This window comes from Pleurodeles waltl, chromosome 7 (genome assembly GCF_031143425.1).
Source record: "Pleurodeles waltl isolate 20211129_DDA chromosome 7, aPleWal1.hap1.20221129, whole genome shotgun sequence".
NCBI lineage: Eukaryota > Metazoa > Chordata > Amphibia > Caudata > Salamandridae > Pleurodeles > Pleurodeles waltl.
In genome coordinates this window covers 1389893631-1389917340 of record NC_090446.1, presented here as the reverse complement: position 1 = coordinate 1389917340, position 23710 = coordinate 1389893631, and the positions used below count along the sequence as shown (strand labels likewise).

At 45.4% G+C, this 23710-nt stretch overlaps 1 protein-coding gene across 1 annotated transcript in view; it reads left to right on the top strand.

Annotated features, from left to right (window-relative positions):
* The window catches only part of SCAF1 (SR-related CTD associated factor 1), a 210647-nt gene that overhangs the window by 15557 nt on the left and 171380 nt on the right, over positions 1-23710 (top strand). The window contains exon 2 of the mRNA XM_069200969.1: positions 10780-11065. Coding sequence (XP_069057070.1) covers positions 10805-11065 — 261 coding nt within the window. The 5' untranslated portion in view covers positions 10780-10804. The remainder of the gene's footprint in view (positions 1-10779; positions 11066-23710) is intronic.

Here is a 23710-nt window from a genome sequence, read left to right as displayed (position 1 = left end):
CTATCTGCCTCTGCAGACCATATGTTTCCCTTTATCTGATCAAAAGAAACTACTCCCTGTTCATCAAACAGGCTCCCCACCCTTTTACAGCCTCCATCATACCATCGGCGCAGGCCCTCCAGACACAGCCCAGGCTCAAAATCAGGGTTCGCCCCTATCGGGGTTATAGGGGACGGGAACGACGTAAGCCCCGCTCGACATGCCACTGCATCCCAGACACGTAAAGTCGCCCCCGTAATCGGGGAGGAGTATGGGCCCGCGCCCTGTGTCGACGTCTAAGCCAAGGTTCCTTCCAAATGTGAGATCCCGCTACCGCCTGATCCATGAAACACCAGTGTTTCTCAGTAAGTGGACGGCTCCACTCCAAGAGTAAGCGCAACTGTGCTGCCTGATAATATCGTAGAAGACAGGGGACCGCCAACCCCCCTTCCGCTCTAGAGCGATATAAAAGTCTTCTAGTGAGCCGTGCCGGACGCCCATCCCAGATGAACTTGAGGATTGCCTACTGAAGAGTCGCTATCGCACGAGATGGGGGAGCCAGAGAGAGCGCCTGGAAAACGTATAATATGCGCGGCAATGTAGTCCTCTTCGCCGCCGCTACCCTGCCCAGCCACGGAAAGTTTGTTTCGCCCAGCTCTCCCAAGTCTCGCTGCACCTCTCGAACCAATGTCGCGTAATTCAAACTCACCGTCTTCGCAACTGAAGACGCCAAATCAATACCCGAGTAAGGGAGTCGTGATGCCGACCAGAGAAACGAATATCGAGTCTTCAACTCCTGCTCGCGTTCTGGGTTCACAGACAAACTAAGGACCTGGTATTTCTGCATATTTACCCGGAAACCCGAGATCCGGCTAAACTCCTCCATTATCACCATTAGCTCAGGCAGGGAGGTCGCGGGTTCAGCCTGGGTAAGAATCACGTCATCTGCATACAGAGTGATAAGGTGATGATCCCCTCCAAACTTAACCCCAGAGACCAAGGGGCTGTCGCGTAGACGCTGCGCAAAGGGCTAAATGTATAGCGCAAACAAAAGGGGGGAGAGAGGGCACCCCTGTCGAGTCCCCCGTCCAATCGAGAACGGCAAAGAGACTGTACTATTAATCCTGACCGCAGCCCTAGGCGAGCGATAAATGCACTGAACCCACCTCCTAAAGCCTTGACCCAATCCATAATGCTCTAGCACCCGGAATAAGTAAGGCCAGTGGACCCTATCAAACGCCTTCTCCGCGTCAATAGAGAGGAGAAGCGCCTCCCTACGAGATCTGTTAGTTTTATCTATCAAATGCAGCAGTCGTTATGTATTATCACTACACTGACGGTGGGGTATAAAGCCCGCCTGGTCCTGATCTATAAGACCCGGCATATAGGGATTAAGGCGGTGGGCCAGTATTCCAGTAAAAAGCTTAGCATCTATGTTCAAAAGCGAGATTGGTCTGTACGAAGCACACTCCTCAGGGTCTTTCCCTTGCTTGTTTATCACCGCAATGGTAGCTTCGGATATACTGGGCACCAGATCCCCTGACTCATGAAAAGAGTTAAAAAGACGCGCCAGAAGCAGTGCAAGCTCCGCGCAGAAAGTCTTATAAAAGAGCGCCGTAAAGCCATCAGGGCTGGGAGACTTCGCTCTGAACATCAGCCGTATATAACACTCGATAATATTCGGCGAACGCTTCTGCAATATGATCATCTGTGTGGGCCTCCCTTCCCAAAGGTGAGTGAACCATTTTTATCGCTGCTGCCGCGCGCTGTGCTCTCAATCGATGCGCCAAGAGCCTGCCACACTTATTACTCCCAATGTAATATTAATGCTTAAGTCGCACTATCGCATACTCCGCCCTGTCCCAGTCCAGCTGACTCAGCTGCTGCCTCATTTTCTCCAGTTCCCGCCAAATTCTCGGTGCACCTGTGGACTTATGGGATCGCTCCAGTGCAGCCAACTTTTGTTCTAGCGCCGCCCTCTGCTCCCTCCTTGCCCTATTATCTCTTGCTGATAGCGACATTACCTCCCCCCCGCACCACTGCCTTCAGAGCCTCCCACAGAGTCTCTAAACGGGTTGTCCCATCATCATTGTGGCGAAGATAATCCAAAATCACGCGCCGTAGCAGCGACTCCGTCTCTCTATTCTGCAAGATCGCGTCCCTAAAACGCCAGCTCGAATTGCCCACCCGACCCACATCCACGTCAACCTCCACCGTAATAGGCGCATGGTCTGTAAGGGCCCTGGGCTCTATTGTGGCCTCTCGAACTCTAGAAGTGAATTCTCGTGAGGCCAGAAAGAAGTCAATCCGTGCGTACGTCTTGGTAGATGCCAAATAAAAGGAGTAGTCCCTAAGCGAAGGATGTATTCTCCTCCAAACATCCTCCAGTCCACACTCGGCCAACCACTGTCGCCCTGCCGTCGTCAACGCACCCGTCTGTCCAAAGCGGTGCCCAGATCGGTCCAACTCATTGTCCATTACCAAATTAAAATCACCTCCCACTAAAACAGCACTATTGGGTGTCACAAGCGCCGGGGCAATCGCCTGTTTCAGGAAGGATTCTTGCCGCGTGTTGGGGGCGTACAAAGAAGCAATGGTAAAGCAGAAAGCCCCAACCCCTAGAAGGGCCAGGAGTCTGCCCTGTACCTCATGTATCTTTGCTATCACTTCCCCAGAGAAGGTCTTCGAGAGCAATATCGCCACCCCAGCATGCTTCGTGGAGGACGAGGACCAGGACTGTCTAGGAAACCACTTTGAGCACATACGATATGTGTCCCTTGCCAGTAGATGCATCTCCTGTAAGAGACAAATGTGACTACCAGAGCGTTCAAGCGTCAACAGGATCGCTAATCTCTTAGCCGGGCTGTTAAAACCAGGGACATTCAAGCTTAGACACTTAAGAGACATATGACCAAGTATCAAAATCACTCATGAGGAGGATCCGCTGGGGGAGCCCGCACCCAGACCAGTCCCAAGGCCGCTCCGAACCACGGGGGAGGCTGCCAAGACAACTTGCATACAAGATCCAGAGGAAGCACATCAACATACAACCATAACGCACAACATGTGTTCATAACCACAGTGTCCTCAATCACTCATCTCCTAAGAGGCAAAGTCTCAACAGGGACAGCACAACCACTCCAGTTCGTCGTGTAGCATCCAGCGTCTCCACCGCCCAGGTTCCGCCGTTATGGTCAGATGACCTGAATTGTTGCGGCCCACATCCGAGCCACCATCCCAGCCCTCCAGCCACTAAGCATGTGTTCCAGCGGCCACGCTACTCGGTACAGATTGCTGCTTCAACGCTTGCTCCAATGTTGTAGGTTGCTGCTGTTTCCTCTTCCTCTCCTTACGCTGCCATCGCGGTCAATCCCCGGTAGCCGTGTCCATAGATGTGTCCTCTTCTTGATTGTTTCCCTCCAAACAAAGAATCTTTCTTGCTTCCGGCACTGATTTCACCTGGCGGAGCTGTTCTTCCCAACGAAAGATAAGGCGGAAAGGGTGCCCCCAGGTGTAAGACACCGAGTGCGCCCGCAGGTGCTCCGTAATGGGCTTAAGTTTGCGTCGCCTCCGCAGAGTCCGCAGCGAGAGGTCTTGAAATAATTGAAGCGTGTGCCCTCGAAATTGAATCTGTGGGAGATTACGGACCCTCTGCAAGATGCTTTCTTTAAGTCCATAATTATGAACACATGCCAAGATATCGGGCGTACGCTCTCCGGGTCCACCGCTGCGGCCCGCACGATGGACCCTGTCTAGTGTAATCTCCCGGGCGCCCTCCAGGCCAAGCACAGAGTCAAACAGCGGCACCACAAATTCACTAATGTCCTCCTTCTCTGCTCCGAGTGGCACACCCCTGATGTGAATGTTATGCCGTCGCAACCTATTTTCCAAGTCTTCAACTGCAGACTGGAGGAGTTCCTGCTGGTCACGCAGGCGTATGACCTCTTGTTGCATGCCCGCTAACTCCTCAGCACGAGAGATCTCGCCATCCTCAATCTGGGCCACCCGCTCGCCCAGAGACGTGACCTCCACTCGTAGCTCTTTCACCTCATGAAAAATGTCTCTACGAAGTTCCTGCAGGTCACTCCGCAACGAGTCAAACAATGAGGTAAGGAAACCCTTTGTGACTGGGGCCTCTCCTTCCTCCTCCATCTCCCCACATAATCAGGAGACCGCACCGCCGCCGACCCCTGAGCCGGTTTGCCTTGTGCCGGGTGGGATCTGGTCAACATTTCTCTCACAGACTGATCTTGTTTTGGCTTGGAGGACGTCATAGCCCCGAGTTCCTCTCTGAGGCCCGTGCCCGTCACGTCTAGAGCCTCTTTGTACTGCCCGCTGTGAGTCGAGTTGCCAGTCCCTTCACTTTATGCCCTTCAGGCTCTGGCCACCATCTTCTGCATCCACCGCTGCCAAAAGTTCATAGGCCAGTTGGAGGCCCTAGGCTCCCCCTGAACTCTGGCCGACCGCACCGCCGATGGGTGGCCCGACCTCCTAGCGCTGGTCCAAGCTCCACCAACCTGGAGCGGGAGCGCAAATGTGCAATGGTGCGCTGTATCGCACCCTGGACCTCCACCCGCAACGGCCCAGCAAAAAAAAGGCCGCTGCAGGCCGCCGAGACCCACTGCACCCCTGCCCCGCGCCGGGCCCTCCGGCGCGCGCTTCTGCACCCCCCGCTGCTCCAATGCGGTTCCGGACAACCTCCGCGCTGCTTCAGGGTGCCGGCTGGCCCCTGCGCACCCGGCTGCCCCACACGGCTCAACCGCTAGCGCAGTCCAGGCCGCAAGGCCCAACACCGGCGCTGCTCTCCTCGGAGGGTGGCCCGACTCTCCCTCAGGGCGCCTGCCGTCTCTCGGTCTCCTTCAGCTAGTCAGGAGGGCCAGGGGCTCCAATAGACTGGGCCACCAAGCTTTTACTGGGACCCGGCCGGGGGAGCTCAGACCAACGCGTAAGCTCACGCCGCCATCTTGGCAGCGCCCCCAATGAGAGCATTTTAAAATGCTTGGGTCGGGCATGTCTGCTGTATCAAAAACTATTTTGTTTGATTTAAGAAACTAAACTTTTGCTCCATGTACAATAAGAATCCATCCCACGTATGTTTCTCAGTTCATGTTTAAAAACTCTTAATTTTAATAAATTAATAAAACACGATGTGGTGGCACACTGTCATTTACAGACAGCATGTTTCCCCTTGAACTGGCCACAAACTTTCCTATTGACATTCAGTTTTACTGTTAAAACTATATAGCGTACAAACAATGTGTGAAAATCGAGTTGCAGCTAATTTTTCATTTGTACCTCACCAAGTAAAGTATACTGATTTTTATGGGCGAGCGCATAAAGTAATCTCTCTTTGGGCTTCAAACCACACCCAGGTCACGTCAGTCTCTTTCATTGGTTCCTAGGCTTGCTCTTTAAAATCTGCTTGCTTTCATTTGTGAAAGGCATGCATAAGTCATGCCTTTTCCGGTGTTTAGCCCGCCTACACAGCACCGGTAAACTACTAGAAACATACGAGGCTCGATGTTTTGAGCCTGGTTTCTGGACTACTTTATCTGTTAATTTTTCCCGCAGCGCGATCGTGCTCAGTTTTTTCGTTTTCAATTTCAGTGCGATCGTGCTGCATTTTACATAGTGCTATCGCTCTGTTTATTTTTTCTTTTATATTGTGTGGCAAGAAAAGTTAGGTTAGGAGTTTACAACGCAGTGAACAAGCAATTTCAAGATGCAGTGTAATTATTATGCCATCTTATCACCTTCATTACTAGCTCCAGCTGTAGTGTTATTGTTAGCGAATGACATACCAATACTTGACAACTTATAAACAAACTCCCACCCCATCACCAAAGCTTCCAGTCTAAACGGTAGTGTGGTGGCAGATCTGTCCTATGTGCCTTGGGTTACAGAGGTGGATGTCCATTCGGGAGCTCTGGGTTCCTTCCCCAGGTGCAGTCGTCGCATTGACAGATATCGCCCTTCAGTGTTGAGAGGCGTGCACTGCCGGTGCCACCAGGTCCCCTAACACTGTTATCAATGATTGTCATTTCCCATCCCAGCCGCTCATCTTGCCTAGTATGTCTCATATGCGCATCTTCTGCCCCCACCCATTCCACAAGGTCATCCCTCCTTTCGAGCATCTGTGGTGACTTAGAAATTAGCCAGTGTATCGATATTCTCTGTTTAGCTGCCGTCAACCCCACTACGGTATACTTTATGCAAAGTCCCTTTTTGGGATTCAGCGGGAGTGTTCACAAAAGACATTGCTTGATCTGTAAGGGACCCACCCACCCCTTCCTCTCCTGTATGTGTCACTATTTTTTCCCACGACTGTGCGATGTTAGTGCATGCCCACACCATATGTATAAAGTCCACATTGGGCATACTGCACCTTTAAACAATGCAAGCCTGGGTATATTCTGTGTAGTCTCTTTTTGGTGAGATATGCCACATGGATGTAATTGTACTGTAGTAACTTCACTCATTCATTAACAGAGATTACTTTAACTCGTGCATGTATGTTCTCCCGCTCCCTGGGTCTTATCAGGTCGCCCCAGTCTCCTGCCATGTTTCCTCTATGCGTAGGGGCGGATTACTTCTGTCCTGCAGTGCGCTGTATATATGTGTAATTAGTCGCCGACTGCCCACAGAAGCCAGCAAAGCTACCAATGTTTGTGTAGGTGATGGAGTGTATGGGGAAAGAGGGCCACAGCTACCCAGCAGTAGATGTCATCTTAGCATATTGCAAAAATTGGCCACTCCCCAATCCAAATGTATTGCATGCATCTTCTTGTGATGAAGCGATTACCTGGGTAAAGGTCTGAAGTTATGATGCATCCTCCCTCTCTCCATTTATCCACCAACATTACCTGCTCTTCCCGTGCATATGCCTGCAGTGTCCAAATATCGAAATCCAAAGCATACGGTGTGCAGCGCAATACCCTCTGAACAGTCCTATCCCACTGTCCGCATGTTAACTTTATCGCATGCGGCTTCAAATCCGGCACTTGTCTCCCCATCATCAGCAGCTCTCCTAGCTCAGGGTTCTGCAAAGTCGGTCCTGAAGAGCTGGGTCCATGCCAGATTTTTAGCATATCCACATTTAGAAAAATGTAGATTTCTTAAACGTCTTTTTTCTAAATGTGGATATGCTAAACATCTGGCATGGACCCGGCTCTCCAGGACCGACTTTGCAGAACCCTGCCCTAGCTGATGTCCGTCATGTGCAGATCTCGCTCCCAGTTAACCTCTCCATCCAGCCAATGCACTGCATGCTGCAGGTGTGCTGCCAAATAATAAAGTTCCAAGTCTGGAACTTCCAGTCCTCTCTTACCCCATTCCCTCTTCAAGGTAGCCAACCCCACTTCACAGCGTTTCCTATTCCAAAGTAATTGCTGCAACAATTGTTCCAACTCCCGGAAGGTTGGGTGCTGAAGTTGATACATGGCCCTGCATAACATACAGGCATCATGAGGCACCACCATTTTAATCAATGCTATTTTCCCCATTAGGGAGAGGCATAACACGTGTTCCAAAATTTAATAGCGGTACGTAAGGCCCCAGTTGCCCTCCCAAAACTATGTTCAAATGTGGCCCGCTCACCGCAGGCTATGTTTCTGATTTGTTTTGATCTTATTAAAATTCTTTGTTTTCCACCACACTTCAGATTTACCAAAAAAGCTTTTCTAACTCCTGATACATTTTGAAATATTCTACAGATCATTCACAGGTTATTTAAATGTTGTTAGAACAAAATTACATCCTTCAGCCTTTCGTTTCACACCACCTTGACTCCAGTACAATTGTCACAGTTCACTTTATAAAATCCTCTAACTTAGCAGTCGGAGAAGGAAAGATAAACACTAATCTCCAGGATAAAAGAAACCTCAATTGGTAAGAAAAAATGATCTGACGTTTGACCTGTCTTTGAATGCACAGCAATGTGACAAAAATAAAAGCAAGATTTAAAGGTATCTCTATTGCTCATTCACTTTCTGAATGAACAGAACACCTTTGCCTGCTCCAGTTATTTCACCGGAACGAGGCAATAGGCCTTAAAAATAACTTACCCTGATAAAATTTGATTCACCATAGCTAGTGAGCAAGTACATTTTTCAAGGCCTGCCTGATGACCTTGCCAACTACCCGCCATCACCCCCTACCCTTTATCTGCAAGATCATTGAAAAAGAATGTTCAGCTCCAAGATCGGATCAATGATTATCTCTTGCACGGCTACCAGTTTCGTTTCAGCACTGAGACTTCTACTTTACACACCGTAGATGATATTCTCCTGATCACAGATGATGCCTCCTGATATTGCCGAACCTCTCAGTTGCTGTCGACTGTCCTACCCTCTTATGAACCCTGGAGCCTCAAATGGGATTCGCTAGCAGTGTTCTTCACTGGTTCTCCTTGAACCTTTCCAATCATCACCAGATTGTTCCCATGGGCGACTCCAGGTCCCAAAAGATCTCCATCACTGTCAGAGTCCAGCAGGTTTTCATACTTTGTCCTATCATAGTCTACCTAAGCATGGTGGCGTCTGGTGCTTTACTCACAGATAGCAGCATCAGGATTCAGCAATATACTAATACTACTGTACTTAAGTGTCCTCTGCTTTAACTATCCAATGCGTCGAACACTGCCTGCACACCATCCAGACCTTAATGTTTAGCACATATCTGAAGCTCAACTCAACGAAGTAGTAGTGCCTGTTACTCGCCAATAATGACAAACCAGCAACAATACAAAACTCCATTGGCTTCCCTTACAGGCCAGCACCGTCCTCGAACTCAGCTGCATCATTTATGAAGCCATCACGATCAGCACCCCTACTCATCTTGCAGGCAAGCTCACAATCTCCGTGGCTGTATCCTTGATGCAAGTGTTCAGACTGCAGACTAAGAAGTGTATGAAAAATAGACTAAACAGCAGGCCTTTTTCAGCTATACACCCAGGATCTAGAACATCACCACCCCCATCAGACCTGCTCCACCATTGCTCCAATTTAGGAGGAGTTGAAGACTCACCTGTTTAAAAAAAAAACACTATATCACAGTGCATTTACTGTCCACAACCCAGCTACGTGTCCCATCACTCATTGATGTTATGCTCTTCTTTGACCCTGTACAAAGCTTGGCTGCCTTTCAACTCGGTTCATGCAATGCAAATAAAATAAAGAAATCTACCCACCCACTATCCACCTTCCTTAGTTTTGTACTAGCAGACTCAAGCTATCACCCTGTGGAGAAGTGCTTTTGCTGATTACTAGAGAAGGGTCCTCTTCAATAGTCTATTATTTGGGCCCAGATCTGTTGCTAAAAAAAGACTCCAGTGTCTCTTCCTTTGTCTCAAAGAAGATGTTTGACATCCATCGATCAACATTGCATAACTCAGAAGCTAGGGCAGAAAGTGACCATCTTTCTTTATGTACAAACCAGTCCGTCTTGGTATGTGGTGTTTTTTTAAATTTATTTTATTTTTTATTTTTACGCTTTAGTATTAGACGGATTCATGTATGAATCCGTTGTATTTTATCAACTGTTACCCCTGTGCAGCGGATGCTATCCTTGATACGAGTTTTGTATGACTACTATAATCTTAAAATGATTTCCTTCTATTGTGCTTATTTCATTTTGTTGCTTAAATATTTTTCTGTCTGTTTAATGTGAGTTTATATGGTAATTTTGAATAAAGGATGCTACTGGGAGATTTTATTAGTCAAAATTGTTTTTCTATACTGCTGCTCTTTGAAATTCATTGTGGTTGTGGAAACTCCGAGACCAAACATCAGGTGATCATTCATGAATTGTCCTTTGTGTCTTCTGTTTTTCTTATATTTTCCTTGAGGTGATATGCTGCAGTGAAAGGAACTCTGCTCTAGTCTTGTATGCTTTCTTCAGAGCTCTTGAACTAGGCCTACCCGTAAATTTGAAGTAAGATTTTTTACATGGAGACTGGGAAACACTTTTTTCTTTTTTCCTGAATGTGCTAGTTCTTGGCATCTTAGTGTAATTACATGCATGACGTGAATAGAAAATGTCTTCTGTGCTGCACTGATCATTATTAAGGACAATGGGAACCTAAATGAATCTGTAAAAAAAACAAAATATATAGAGCGGAGAAGCAGAGGTTGTGAATTGAACATAAATACAACATCATACAATTGGATGTAAAACATTTAGTACTTACTTGTGATGTACATAAACATGGCTCAATCAAATTAATTAAGTTATTAAAGTATTAATCAAATCAGTGGTACTCTGTTTCATCTTTCTTTGAAGGATGGAAGGCTGAACTTAGCCATGCTTTGTTCAAATATACCTATACCTTTGCAGTAGACACTTACTTAATGTCATAAAACACATTCCAGCTCTCCCCATAAGTCCTTAGAATGTTTGCCTCTAGAGGCATATCATTTTTGCAGTTTAAGAGTTTGTGACATTAGACTGGTCTATGAGAGATAGCAAGTGTGTCACTCTTGAGATTTTGCAGATGGCCATGGTATTTTAGAGTGGCTGCTCTCTACCTGCAAATATTTGCATTTGTAACTTGTGCAGAAACTATCAAAATGAGAAACTGTCAACGGTAAAATACCTGCATTCAGAAGACCATATTCTACCAAATTGATTGATTGATTGATTCTGCCTCCTTTTGATAACTGTTTTTTATAGAGATGTTGCTTCCTTTGACTGCAGCTGTTTCGTCTGATTTTTAGTAGTTAATGATCATATTTGAAGGTTTCATTTACTTTCTTCCATTTTAGTATGCAAATGTTTTGACATACTTTTCTGCCTCTCTCTCAGGTTCTTTCCACAAGAGGCTGCAGTAATGGATGAGGAAGATGGTCTGGACCCAAAGGCACGTGAGGATGCTTCGAAGATGGGACCGGAAGCAGACGTGACATCCACACTTGAGGATGCAGAATTGACAAATACACCTGGAAACAAGCAAGCAATAAAAGAAACGAGGCCAGAAAGAAACGAACAAAAGACAAAGCCAGGAGCCGAGGGACCCATGCAGTGTACTCCCCAGCATGATAGACATGAGTTTCTGCCACCATCTCTGCGTGATGGGCAGTTGATGATCCTGGTAAGGCCTTAGAAGAAAATTGTCAAACCCAAGATCTGGCATGCCATGGTCAGCCACATTAACAAACCTCCAGGCAGAAACCCTGTCACCCTTAAAATGGACATGTCCATCCACAAACCCAAAGTTCTGTTCACCATGTACCCAAGTTTGTACTACTATGTGCACATATGCCTCTGATCTAAACTCTTCAGTAACAGAATCTTGACAAAACTTTACATTTTTTTAACTCCGTGTTTATAAATTGCTAGCTCTTTCTAGCTTCCTAAGCATTCTGTAACCCTCCATTTTGTTTTCAGTTTTTATTATTTTATTGAGTTTTAACATCTTACACTAAGTATCAGTTACACACAAGAATTAGCAGTTATACTTGTTTACACAGCACAAGTGCATTACAGATTGAATAGACCAAACAGGACACTTAATATTCCATTTAAATCAACACAATTTACATTACAGTTCACAATATCTGCAAATGTTTTTCTTTCTGGATAGGATCTAGCTTGCATAGGGCACAGTTCCTGTCATACTATAACATAAGACTGGACTGTCGGGTGTAGACTTTTAGCAGGTCGCTCCAGGGACTCCAAATGTCACTAGACCTGGAGCAGCACATCAGCATATGTTTTGAGTTGTTTATCATAGTATGTTAGATTCTTTAGTCAGCCCTTATAATTTAGTGTGTGACCTCTGCCTTAGTATTTAGCCATTTGGCAGTCAGCAACACCACTGCAGCATATCCCCCTCCTGTGCTCCAAGCCAAGCAGGGCTATCTGGGCCCTGCTGGAATGTTAATTATCTTTGATATTGTTTCGATCACCTCTAGCCACTGTCAGTAAGTTTCATGGCAAGATCAAGCCAGGTGTAGAAATCCTGCACTCTGTACCCTGAACAGTCTACCTGTCGAATCTTCCTTTAGGCCGTTTTTACACATACATGGAGGGGTGTGATAAATTTTGTAGATGCACCTAAAATTCAGAATTCCAAGTCTACTGTTATGAGAGAGCGCACCAGTTTGAGCGCAGCAGAACTACTTTTCTGCATCAATGATCTGGTCAGGGAGCTCAAAATTACCTTAATTTATGGTGGTGAAAATTATAATTGAAACCTCTTCCTGCATAAATTCCTGTCCAACTCTTATCAAAAATGCTTCAAACGTTTTAAAGGAAGGTGGTTCCAGAGGAAAAGTGGGAAAATCATTTTGGCATGTTGTCCGTGAACAGTAGTAAAGGAGAATATTGAGGGACATATGATTTAGTTTCTCTGTTATCTTACAGATGAGAATGAAGTGGCCTCCTTGGAACATGCACCCATCTGGGTGAGGTCAAGAGCTGTAATTGAGTGGAAGCTTTTTACTTGCATGTCAAGGACAGTTACAGTTGATTAAGTAGAGGCATGGCAAATAAGTGTAGATTGTGTAACCTACCTTTAATTAATAGTCTGTCCCATGCTCATATCTCCTGGTTGACGCCTTGTGATGGATTTTGTGACATGTTGTTGATTGAGGGGCAGTGTGAGATGCATTATCTTTCTATCACAGTGTGCATCATAGATGGCAATAGGTGACCCTAGTATTGTGTAGACTGGGCCGAGGGCAGAGATATTAAAGCTCTAGTTCTGGGGCTGCAAAACCATCTTATTGGAATATGGTCAAAATGTATATTTTGAGTCACGCTAGTCGAATCAGAGAGGTAACCTTCTTAAAGAAGAGCTTAGAGTGGGAGATGGGAGTCTTGTTGAAAAGTCAGAGCAGTCAGGGGAGGATAACTGTCTTCATTAAGGCTCTGTTTTTAAAAGTTGGAGAGTAGACCTACTTTTCACCTAGTCTTCTACCTTTGATATGGAAGTTGCATAATTCTTTAATAAGACCTTGTTTATGTTGTGACTAATTCACACCCCAGAGTATTTAACATTTGAGAGAGAACTCAAAGATAGATTTCTTAATTTAGTGTTTAGAGAGGGGGTAGTAAAAGACACCATTTGCGATTTGTTCCAATTTATTAAAAGGCCCAATGTTTATAATTGGGCATATATTGTTCTTGGGCTTTCTTATGAAGACTGTCTTGTCATCCACTTAGAGCAGTGGTCCCCAAACTTTTTTGACCCGTGGCTCCCTTGACCTATTGGCAGTTGGCTGCGGCTCCCCACTGTGTTATTTTTGTTTTGGCGAGAGGGGCGGGGGGCTTTTAAGCCCGGCCTGTGGAGTTCTTCCATTTTGTTCCCTCAAAAATACTTGGTAGGAACTATGAAGGTATTATAATCACAGATGTAGCAAAATAAAATACAAATATAACAGTTGTTTAATAAAAAAAAAAACTTTCATTGGTTAAGACAGAAACAATGCTCTTCAGCATAGTGGTCTGCATAATGATTTTCTTTAAAACTATGTTTTGTTCCTTAAAAATTGCCTCCAGCACAGGGAGCTCTCTTTCAAGTCATTCTAGTAATCAAGGAGCTACTTTTGATATATGTAAGGAAATGCCTCCTTGGCATGGTTGCCCCCTGACTTTTTGCCTTTGCTGATGCTATGTTTACAATTGAAAGTGTGCTGAGGCCTGCTAACCAGGCCCCAGCACCAGTGTTCTTTCCCTAACCTGTACTTTTGTATCCACAATTGGCAGACCCTGGCATCCAGATAAGTCCCTTGTAACTGGTACTTCTAGTACCAAGGGCCCTGATGCCAAGGAAGGTCTCTAAGGGCTGCAGCATGTCTTATGCCACCCTGGAGACCTCTCACTCAGCACAGACACACTGCTTACCAGCTTGTGTGTGCTAGTGAGGACAAAACGAGTAAGTCGACATGGCACTCCCCTCAGGGTGCCATGCCAGCCTCTCACTGCCTATGCAGTATAGGTAAGACACCCCTCTAGCAGGCCTTACAGCCCTAAGGCAGGGTGCACTATACCATAGGTGAGGGTACCAGTGCATGAGCATGGTACCCCTACAGTGTCTAAACAAAACCTTAGACATTGTAAGTGCAGGGTAGCCATAAGAGTATATGGTCTGGGAGTCTGTCAAACACGAACTCCACAACACCATAATGGCTACACTGAAAACTGGGAAGTTTGGTATCAAACTTCTCAGCACAATAAATGCCCACTGATGCCAGTGTACATTTTATTGTAAAATACACCCCAGAGGGCACCTTAGAGGTGCCCCCTGAAACTTAACCGACTACCTGTGTAGGCTGACTAGTTTTAGCAGCCTGCCACAAACCGAGACATGTTGCTGGCCCCATGGGGAGAGTGCCTTTGTCACTCTGAGGCCAGTAACAAAGCCTGCACTGGGTGGAGATGCTAACACCTCCCCCAGGCAGGAATTGTCACACCTGGCGGTGAGCCTCAAAGGCTCACCTCCTTTGTGCCAACCCAGCAGGACACTCCAGCTAGTGGAGTTGCCCGCCCCCTCCGGCCCGGCCCCCACTTTTGGCGGCAAGGCCGGAGAAAATAATGAGAATAACAAGGAGGAGTCACTGGCCAGTCAGGACAGCCCCTAAGGTGTCCTGAGCTGAGGTGACTCTAACTTTTAGAAATCCTCCATCTTGCAGATGGAGGATTCCCCCAATAGGGTTAGGATTGTGACCCCCTCCCCTTGGGAGGAGGCACAAAGAGGGTGTACCCACCCTCAGGGCTAGTAGCCATTGGCTACTAACCCCCCAGACCTAAACACGCCCTTAAATTTAGTATTTAAGGGCTACCCTGAACCCTAGAAAATTAGATTCCTGCAACTACAAGAAGAAGGACTGCCCAGCTGAAAACCCCTGCAGCGGAAGATCAGAAGACGACAACTGCCTTGGCTCCAGAAACTCACCGGCCTGTCTCCTGCCTTCCAAAGATCCTGCTCCAGCGACGCCTTCCAACGGGACCAGCGACCTCGACATCCTCTGAGGACTGCCCCGGCTTCGAAAAGACAAGAAACTCCCGAGGACAGCGGACCTGCTCCAAGAAAAGCTGCAACTTTGTTTCCAGCAGCTTTAAAGAACCCTGCCAGCTCCCCGCAAGAAGCGTGAGACTTGCAACACTGCACCCGGCGACCCCGACTCGGCTGGTGGCGATCCAACACCTCAGGAGGGACCCCAGGACTACTCTGATATTGTGAGTACCAAAACCTGTCCCCCCTGAACCCCCACAGCGCCGCCTGCAGAGGGAATCCCGAGGCTTCCCCTGACCGCGACTCTTTGAACCTAAAGTCCCGACGCCTGGGAGAGACCCTGCACCCGCAGCCCCCAGGACCTGAAGGACCGGACTTTCACTAGAGGAGTGACCCCCAGGAGTCCCTCTCCCTTGACCAAGTGGAGGTTTCCCCGAGGAACCCCCCCCTTGCCTGCCGGCAGCGCTGAAGAGATCCCTAGATCTCCCATTGACTTCCATTACAAACCCGACGCTTGTTTCTACACTGCACCCGGCCGCCCCCGCGCTGCTGAGGGTGAAATTTCTGTGTGGGCTTGTGTCCCCTCCGGTGCCCTACAAAACCCCCTGGTCTGCCCTCCGAAGACGCGGGTATTTACCTGCAAGCAGACCGGAACCGGGGCACCCCCTTCTCTCCATTCTAGCCTATGTGTTTTGGGCACCGCTTTGAACTCTGCACCTGACCGGCCCTGAGCTGCTGGTGTGGTGACTTTGGGGTTGCTCTGAACCCCCAACGGTGGGCTACCTTGGACCAAGAACTAAGCCCTGTAAGTGTCTTACTTACCTGGTTAACCTAACAAATACTTACCTCCCCTAGGAACTGTGAAAATTGCACTAAGTGTCCACTTTTAAAACAGCTATTTGTGAATAACTTGAAAAGTATACATGCAATTTTGATGATTTGAAGTTCCTAAAGTACTTACCTGCAATACCTTTCGAATGAGATATTACATGTAGAATTTGAACCTGTGGTTCTTAAAATAAACTAAGAAAAGATATTTTTCTATACAAAACCTATTGGCTGGATTTGTCTCTGAGTGTGTGTACCTCATTTATTGTCTATATGTATGTACAACAAATGCTTAACACTACTCCTTGGATAAGCCTACTGCTCGACCACACTACCACAAAATAGAGCATTAGTATTATCTATTTTTACCACTATTTTACCTCTAAGGGGAACCCTTGGACTCTGTGCATGCTATTCCTTACTTTGAAATAGCACATACAGAGCCAACTTCCTACAATATATAAGAATGCATCTCCACTAATCAGCTCTACTATATTTCACTTTCAAGTACTTTACTAAATGTTCCAGCAGCCACCATTATCTTAACTCTGATTCTGTCTCTTCTAGCGTCTGATGGAGTCATTGCACTCTCCTGTCTCAGACCTCAGTATTTGTCTGCAGTCTCTGATTCCTTCTCACTATAGTCGTGTGTCACAGTTCGTGTCAATTCAGTTTTTATTATGGTACAAAACTCTGATGGAGGTCCATATAACACCATATCAAAAAAGTAAAAACACATTTATGCATGAAACATGTTCCATACTATCATAGTTATAAGAACTTATTCATACACTACAAGAGATGTTAAAACGTCTTGCCACCAACTAACATTAACAAGACTAAAAACAGTGCCCTTCAGGATTAAATAAAATATATTATTAAAACAATACCACAATTTCCTTAAAAGTGACATCGTACATACTAAAGTCCAAAATGTGCCTCTGTTTTTATATCTGCATTGCTAAAAATTTGTGTTAACTGTTCTGACAGATAGGAGCAATTCCTGTGCTATTTTGCATGTCGCACTGCCATCTAGTGGTACTAGAGGGAGTTTCATCTTAGCAAAACATGTTTGAAAGCCAGCTTGAAAAACGAAATAAATTGCACTCGGAATATTGAGGATTCACGTTGTGGCACCCCTGGGTAGTTTTGGAGGCGCACCAGGGTGCCACGGCGCACAGATTGGGAACCTCTGACTTAGAGCAATATGAGAAAGGGTGTGTGAAGTAATCCGAATTACATTTTTTGAGCAATGCTGCTTGAGCTTACGAGCCAGTGGTTCAGGCTCAAAAACTAAGAAAATAGGAGGTTAGGGAAACCCATGTTTAGTCCCTTGTGAGAAAGTCGTTGCAGATTGGGCAGGGAAGAGTAGGCTGTGAACACACTGCTGTACCACAGGGTGGGACTACAGTAGTGAGATCCAGTCCATAAAGGGTTGTGTCATACCCCTTGGCTGGTGTATAGTAAATAGATAATCCTGCTCTAGTAAGTTGAACTCTTTAGCAGTGTCTAGGAATATCACTGCTGCTTCTGTTTGTGGCTCCAACTGCTGTATAGTGGCAAATAAGTGCATATGTATGTGTGGGATATGTACCAGGAATGAATCCTACCTAGTCAGGATGTACTAGATCTACAAGGAGGGTCATTAATATATTAGCGATTAGTGTAGCAAGGATTTTAATGTTGCGAGTTCATGAGTGAGAGTGGCCTGTAGGATCTTCATTGGCTTGGAGACTCTGGGTCTAAGTAAGATGATGAGGAGAGACTCTCTCATTAATAGTGGAAGTTCTTGCTTTACTCATGCCTCCGCGAACGGGTGCGGAGCTGGAATATCAGCAAATTCTTTGAATTCACAGGGAGTCCCACCGGGCTTAAGTTTTTATGAGTACAACCGTTTCATCTGTAGAAAAAGGTACTATAATATATTCCTTGTGCATCTCCCAACCAGGTAATGGCAGTGTCTTTTAAGTAAGCATTTATGATTTCTGCAGTGTGGTGGTATTCAGGGAAGTACAGATCAGTATAGACGTTCACTAAGGTGTTTAGAATGCTATCTGCTTCATACATGGCAACAACATCTGTTTTCACGAATTGGTGAGGGACTTCCCTGGGCACTTGCCGTTCCCCTAAATGCTTGTGCCAAATTCTTCTTGCCTTGTTACTTAATTCTTTTACAACAATGTCACTGTGTTTCAGTACTTTAGACCTTGTATTTGCTAGTATAGTGGCATCTTTTGTGTTTGCCTTTGCGATTTCTAGTTCCTCGTTGTTGCACTCCAGTCTCTGCAGGTGGGCTCGCTGTGTTTTGAGAACTCAGTTTGCTTAGCTATGCAGGTTCTTCTTTCGACACACACTGTGCACATGCTGTCTACTGAGCCATTGTTTTAGCTGAGTACTCCACAATCTCATTTCTGAGCCGAACACACTGTCAGTGCACTTGGATGGAGTCTCTAGTTATATGCTCTCACACCTGTAGAAACTGCATGTTTTTTAGTACAGGCTTTTTCAGCCTTTTCTGTAGTGAGAGTTACTTCTGCTCATTGAAATTCCGGCACGCAACTAGCATATTTTATGACTGTAAATGATGACAACGTGTTAATATTATATTATGACCAGCTTAAGCAAGATTAGCAGTAGTTACGATAACATTGAAAATGCTATGAAAACGTTCTTAAGTATTAAATGCCTCCACTTCCTAGTTATTGAGATCGCTTTTATCCCAGGTAATGAGTTGGGATGTTCTGTCCTCATTGTCTATTTGACTGAACATGACTGCATTTAAATACTGTTGCGTGAAGTATCAAGAAGTCAACCATGTCCCTCTCATTGCTGTATTGTTAGTGCCTGTCATTCTCACACAGATACATGTGAAATCATCTAACTCCTACCACCAAACTCCCTCCCCCACTACCCCCTCTGTACCCTGGCACCCCAACCCACTAGTGGAATTAAAAGGCACTGACCATATTTACAAAAAATAAACTCTCCCAAAACTAACCAAAAAATCAGCATATAACCTTGCAGTGAAGAGCATAACAAGAAGGGATTTAACTCTGGGGTGAGCCGTTAGCACCAGTCAGTTCACTCCAGTAACTGGCCGGTTGCCAGAAGGGTAGGATTTTTGAGCACCTATATTGATAACAATTTCAGGTTCACCGTATTATCTAGCAGTATGGAGCTGTAAGTAATCATCAGCCCACATGTAAAATTAACTCTGGCTTCCCTTCATAGGACATGCTGTTGCACTATTCACATTACCCTTAAAATAAAATGTCAGGAGATTGAGTTTGATTGGGGGAGGTAGGATATTCATTGAGATGTCAAGGTTCAGGTTGGAAACGTTGATGTTGAATAAGCATTGTTCATGAGGAAGTGGTATGGTTTGGTATGAATGGGGTAAGAAAAGATGTGTTGCTGCATATTAGTGGTAGTGAGAATCCCATTCACATTCTTAACAAATGTCAGTTTATGTTTTTTAGGTAAGTGTTCAGTTTATTTTCCCCATTCTTTTTATTTGAGTCCTTGTTGAGAGTCCCCTGAAAATGGGTGGTCATACGTACACACAGCCTTGCTAAAATCTGCAGCTGCTGTTATATGTAAAAGCCTAACAAACTTGACAAAGCCAATGTTTTGCTTTACTAATGACTGAGCTGAAACACTCATGCACTGACACAAATCTCTGGAATGCACTTGTTAGTCCAAAGAAGACATTTATTATTTCATTACGCAGGGTTTCTAAAAGGAGATTAGCATGTTGAAAGCACACGTTTAAAAATGGTCACAGCAATGAAATGAAAACATACACAATATACACAGCAAATATATGTATCTATATTATAATGTAAAGCAAATAATGAATTAAAAAGTATGCATCACCATGAGGCAAGGGCAAAACTCCTTCATCTCTCTCCTATCAGCATCAAATCACCAGATCCCAGAATCGATCGATGAGAGAGAGATCAATTATCCTCACGGGAAGAATGACACACTCCAGCGTCCTGGATGCGCCTTAGATCTCCTTTGTCCGTGGTCCATTTGGTCTCGGCCTCTTACACTTTAAACAAACAAGAGAGGAAAATTCCAGAATTCCCTCTCCCTGCAGAGGTTTAGCTATGCAAAAAGTGCTGATTGCTTTTGGCTAGCTTTGAAAATAACACGTTGGGATGTGTGCCAACCCAAAACAAGGCCGTTCCCTACCGTCTGAGTACATTCTTATCAACCAAAGCCCCTGGTGGGCAAAAGTACGAAAACAAGAGAGAATGTGCATTGTACAACATGGAAAATCACTTGCAGCTTTTAAAGTGGTAGTGAAGCTAAGGCTAAGCTGAATACAAAATGGAGTCTGTAACTGGTGACCACTAATGTGACGGTGGACAGCTAAGCCAGGTGCAAAGTGGTGCAACACGAAGTCAGTGGTCAAAACACACATCACTACAGGCAATAGCTCTCGTCTCGTAGGCACGGCCTGCTGACATTGCCAGTGCTTGGTTTCTAGTAAGACACTGCAAAAAGTGTACTTGTTAAACATGGGTTAACAAGTACTGTCTCCACATTCTCTACCTTTGTGTGTGCAAGGGATGTCATATTAGCTTTCCCAATTTAAAAAAAGTTGCATAGTGGCAAAGTTTAGGACTAAACAGAAAGGAGGTGGAAACAATCTCACAGATTCTGTTTTTCAGGTTGTGAAAAAAACAATAGCTTATCATTGCACTAAACTGCCATCTTGGAATGATATTGTGCATAATAGTTCATTGTTGTATCATCTAAGGAGTCGGACACAATGCTCCTAAATGTGGCCGGCATCTTCAAATGATAAAACAGTTGCACATTTTGTATAAAACCAATCCAAGATAGTAACTTGATTCAAAAGCATCGGCCTTTTGGGATGCGGTGCCCTGCAGTTGTAACCAATAGAAGCAAGCAGCCCTCTATTGCTGTCGGGGAACTGCAGGATGGTTTAAATTTTTTTTTTTTTTCTTTTAATGCAAAAAAAGAAAGGTCGCCTACAAAAGTAGAAAATGGAAACCTCAAGGACCAGCCCACCAGACCTAACACAGAAGCAAGTTCATTTTCAGTTTGATGATGGAACTAATGGTTGAAGTGGGTTTGCCTATTGGCCCACGCTATATGCTGGCATGAGCCAAACCATAATGTGTGTGATGCATGAGCATACTAGTGGCAGAGGAAGGGTGACCTTGAATCCCTCTTTGTATGTATATTTATGCATGAATTAATATTTTGTTTTATTAAAAGAGCCCCACAGATAACTAAACCTGTCAAGCCTTCATAAGAATCTGCCAACTATTTTCACACTGCATCTTTTCCACCCCCGGAGTTAAAGGACCTAACCAACACCACGTTTGCCTACCAAAGTAATGTGTGAAATTTCATATAACAAAATAACCTATGTATAGATTTTATCACAGTCTAATAACACCTGAGCCTGTTGGTGTTAACATGCGTTTTTCACAACAATTAAGCAGGACCTATTGTCATTTTTGGAACGTTTTATAATAAACAGATTAGACCTACGGTACCTATCATTACCTTTCCCAGTGAACTATTTATACTTGTAGCCTTTATCATTTGCTTACCGCCATACCCAACTCATGGCTCCTGTATAGAGCATACGTTTTCTCACAAGGCAACAATCTGGCGTAGTCTTACAATTATAAATACATACAAAACTGTAATTGGCAAAGCAGTATACAATCCTTCCTAAGAGAGCCTACCAAGGATTAGCACAGTGTAAATCCTCTGCCCCCAGATCAGACTTATGGCACACCAGTAGTGCTTCTTAGCGCTTTTTTGTGTAGATCACTTAAGGTCTCCTGACAGCACAATTTTTTTTATCAGGCATAAACACCCATGGATTGTTGTTTGCACATTGCTCATTCATAGTTCAGTCTGCTCAGTCTCATAAGGGGTAATATTTCACGAGTCTCAATGCATCCTCTGTGGTTTTTCAAAACGTGCTTTATTGGGGAAATGTGCAGTATCGGGCTGATCCTACGTCTCCAGGGATTGTTACTCACTATATTTAATTTTCCAAATGGATCACAGTTTGGCTAAGCAGTTCTCTGCAGGCCGTTTGCTTGAAACCTGATGTGCTCCTTTGCAGTGTCCGCTCCAAAATGACATTGTGCTTGGCATAATTTTGAAGGGGCCTGAAGAAAGAGCCTCTACACTGGGGAAATAGAAACATTCTTTATTTGAGTACAGCAGTACAAGGCACTCCGTCCAAGGCAACGTTTTCCACCACCTGCAAGGTATGTCATTGAGATCTAGTCTTCTTCAGCTGCCTCAGTTCCTTAGAGTTCAATCCTACTTCAAAAGTGAAATCATACAGGTAAGAGATGTTTAGTCCTTTCACAATAGGTGTCTGCATATTTTCCATGTTCATATAGAATAAAGCATAGTAAGTAAATTGTGCAAGCAGGTCATATATTCAATGTCGTCAATCTTTGGGAAAACGGGCAGGAGTAATATGGAGGAGATCAGTGCAGGACAATTATTCTGCAGCGTTCTGAATTCACCTCAGTTCTGCATATTGAGCACTTTGCAGTGTCTCCTTCGCTTGTCGGAATCCTTTTGAAACTTCTGTCTCTTTATATTTCTGTAATTCTGCCAGCTAGTGGGATACTGTGTTACAGCTCCTGCCTGGGGGAGGTGATAGCATCTCCACCCAGGGCAGGCTTTGTTATTAGCCACAGAGTGACAAAGGCACTCTCCCCATGTGGCCAGCAACATGTCTCGAGTGTGGCAGGCTGCTAAAACCAGTCAGCCTACACGGGTAGTTGGTTAAGGTTTCAGGGGGCACCTCTAAGGTGCCTTCTGGGGTGTATTTTACAATAAAATGTACACTGGCATCAGTGTGCATTTATTGTGCTGAGAAGTTTGATACCAAACTTCCCAGTTTTCAGTGTAGCCATTATGGTGCTGTGGAGTTCGTGTTTGACAGACTCCCAGACCTTATACTCTTATGGCTACCCTGCACTTACAATGTCTAAGGTTTTGCTTAGACACTGTAGGGGCACAGTGCTCATGCACTGGTGCCCTCACCTATAGTATAGTGCACCCTGCCTTAGGGCTGTAAGGCCTGCTAGAGGGGTGACTTATCTATACTGCATAGGCAGTGTGAGGTTGGCATGGCACCCTGAGGGGAGTGCCATGTTGACTTACTCGTTTTGTCCTCACCAGCACACACAAGCTGGCAAGCAGTGTGTCTTTGCTGAGTGAGGGGTCCCAAGGGTGGCATAAGATATGCTGCAGCCCTTAGAGACCTTCCCTGGCACCAGGGCCCTTGGTACCAGGGGTACCAGTTACAAGGGACTTACCTGGATGCCGGGGCGTGCCAATTGTGAAAACAAAAGTACAGGTTAGGGAAAGAACACTGGTGCTGGGGCCTGGTTAGCAGGCCTCAGCACACTTTCAATTCAAAACATAGCATCACAACGGCAAAAAGTCAGGAGGTAACCATGCCAAGGAGGCATTTCCTTACAAGAAGAATGTACATACATATCTCTACTGCTGTATTTACAGAATTATAATAACAGGAGTCATTTGGTTCAGTGCTTACAACCAAACATTAATAAATAATGTATTAACTAGTGATGCAGTGGTACCAACACGTTAGGCATTGCTCCAGCATTAGGCATCTCTCAGAACGGTTGCAAATCTCCTATCAGTATGCAGCATGTTGCTGCACATGTTGCGGAGACAATATAGTTGGTGGTAGAACAATATGTTTTTCGGGGATTGACATGGTATATGCACAGGGTGGGGTGGTCTCTGTAGCTTACATAGGTGAGGGGGAAGGAGAGACCTAGCAAGCACAGGTTTTCAGGGATCCGAGTGTGGTTGACATTGTGTACCTGTGTTCAATCAACTAGTTCTTCTTTGTATGTATGGAGGGCCTGCAATAGTGTTTCTCAGTCACCTGCTAAGGGG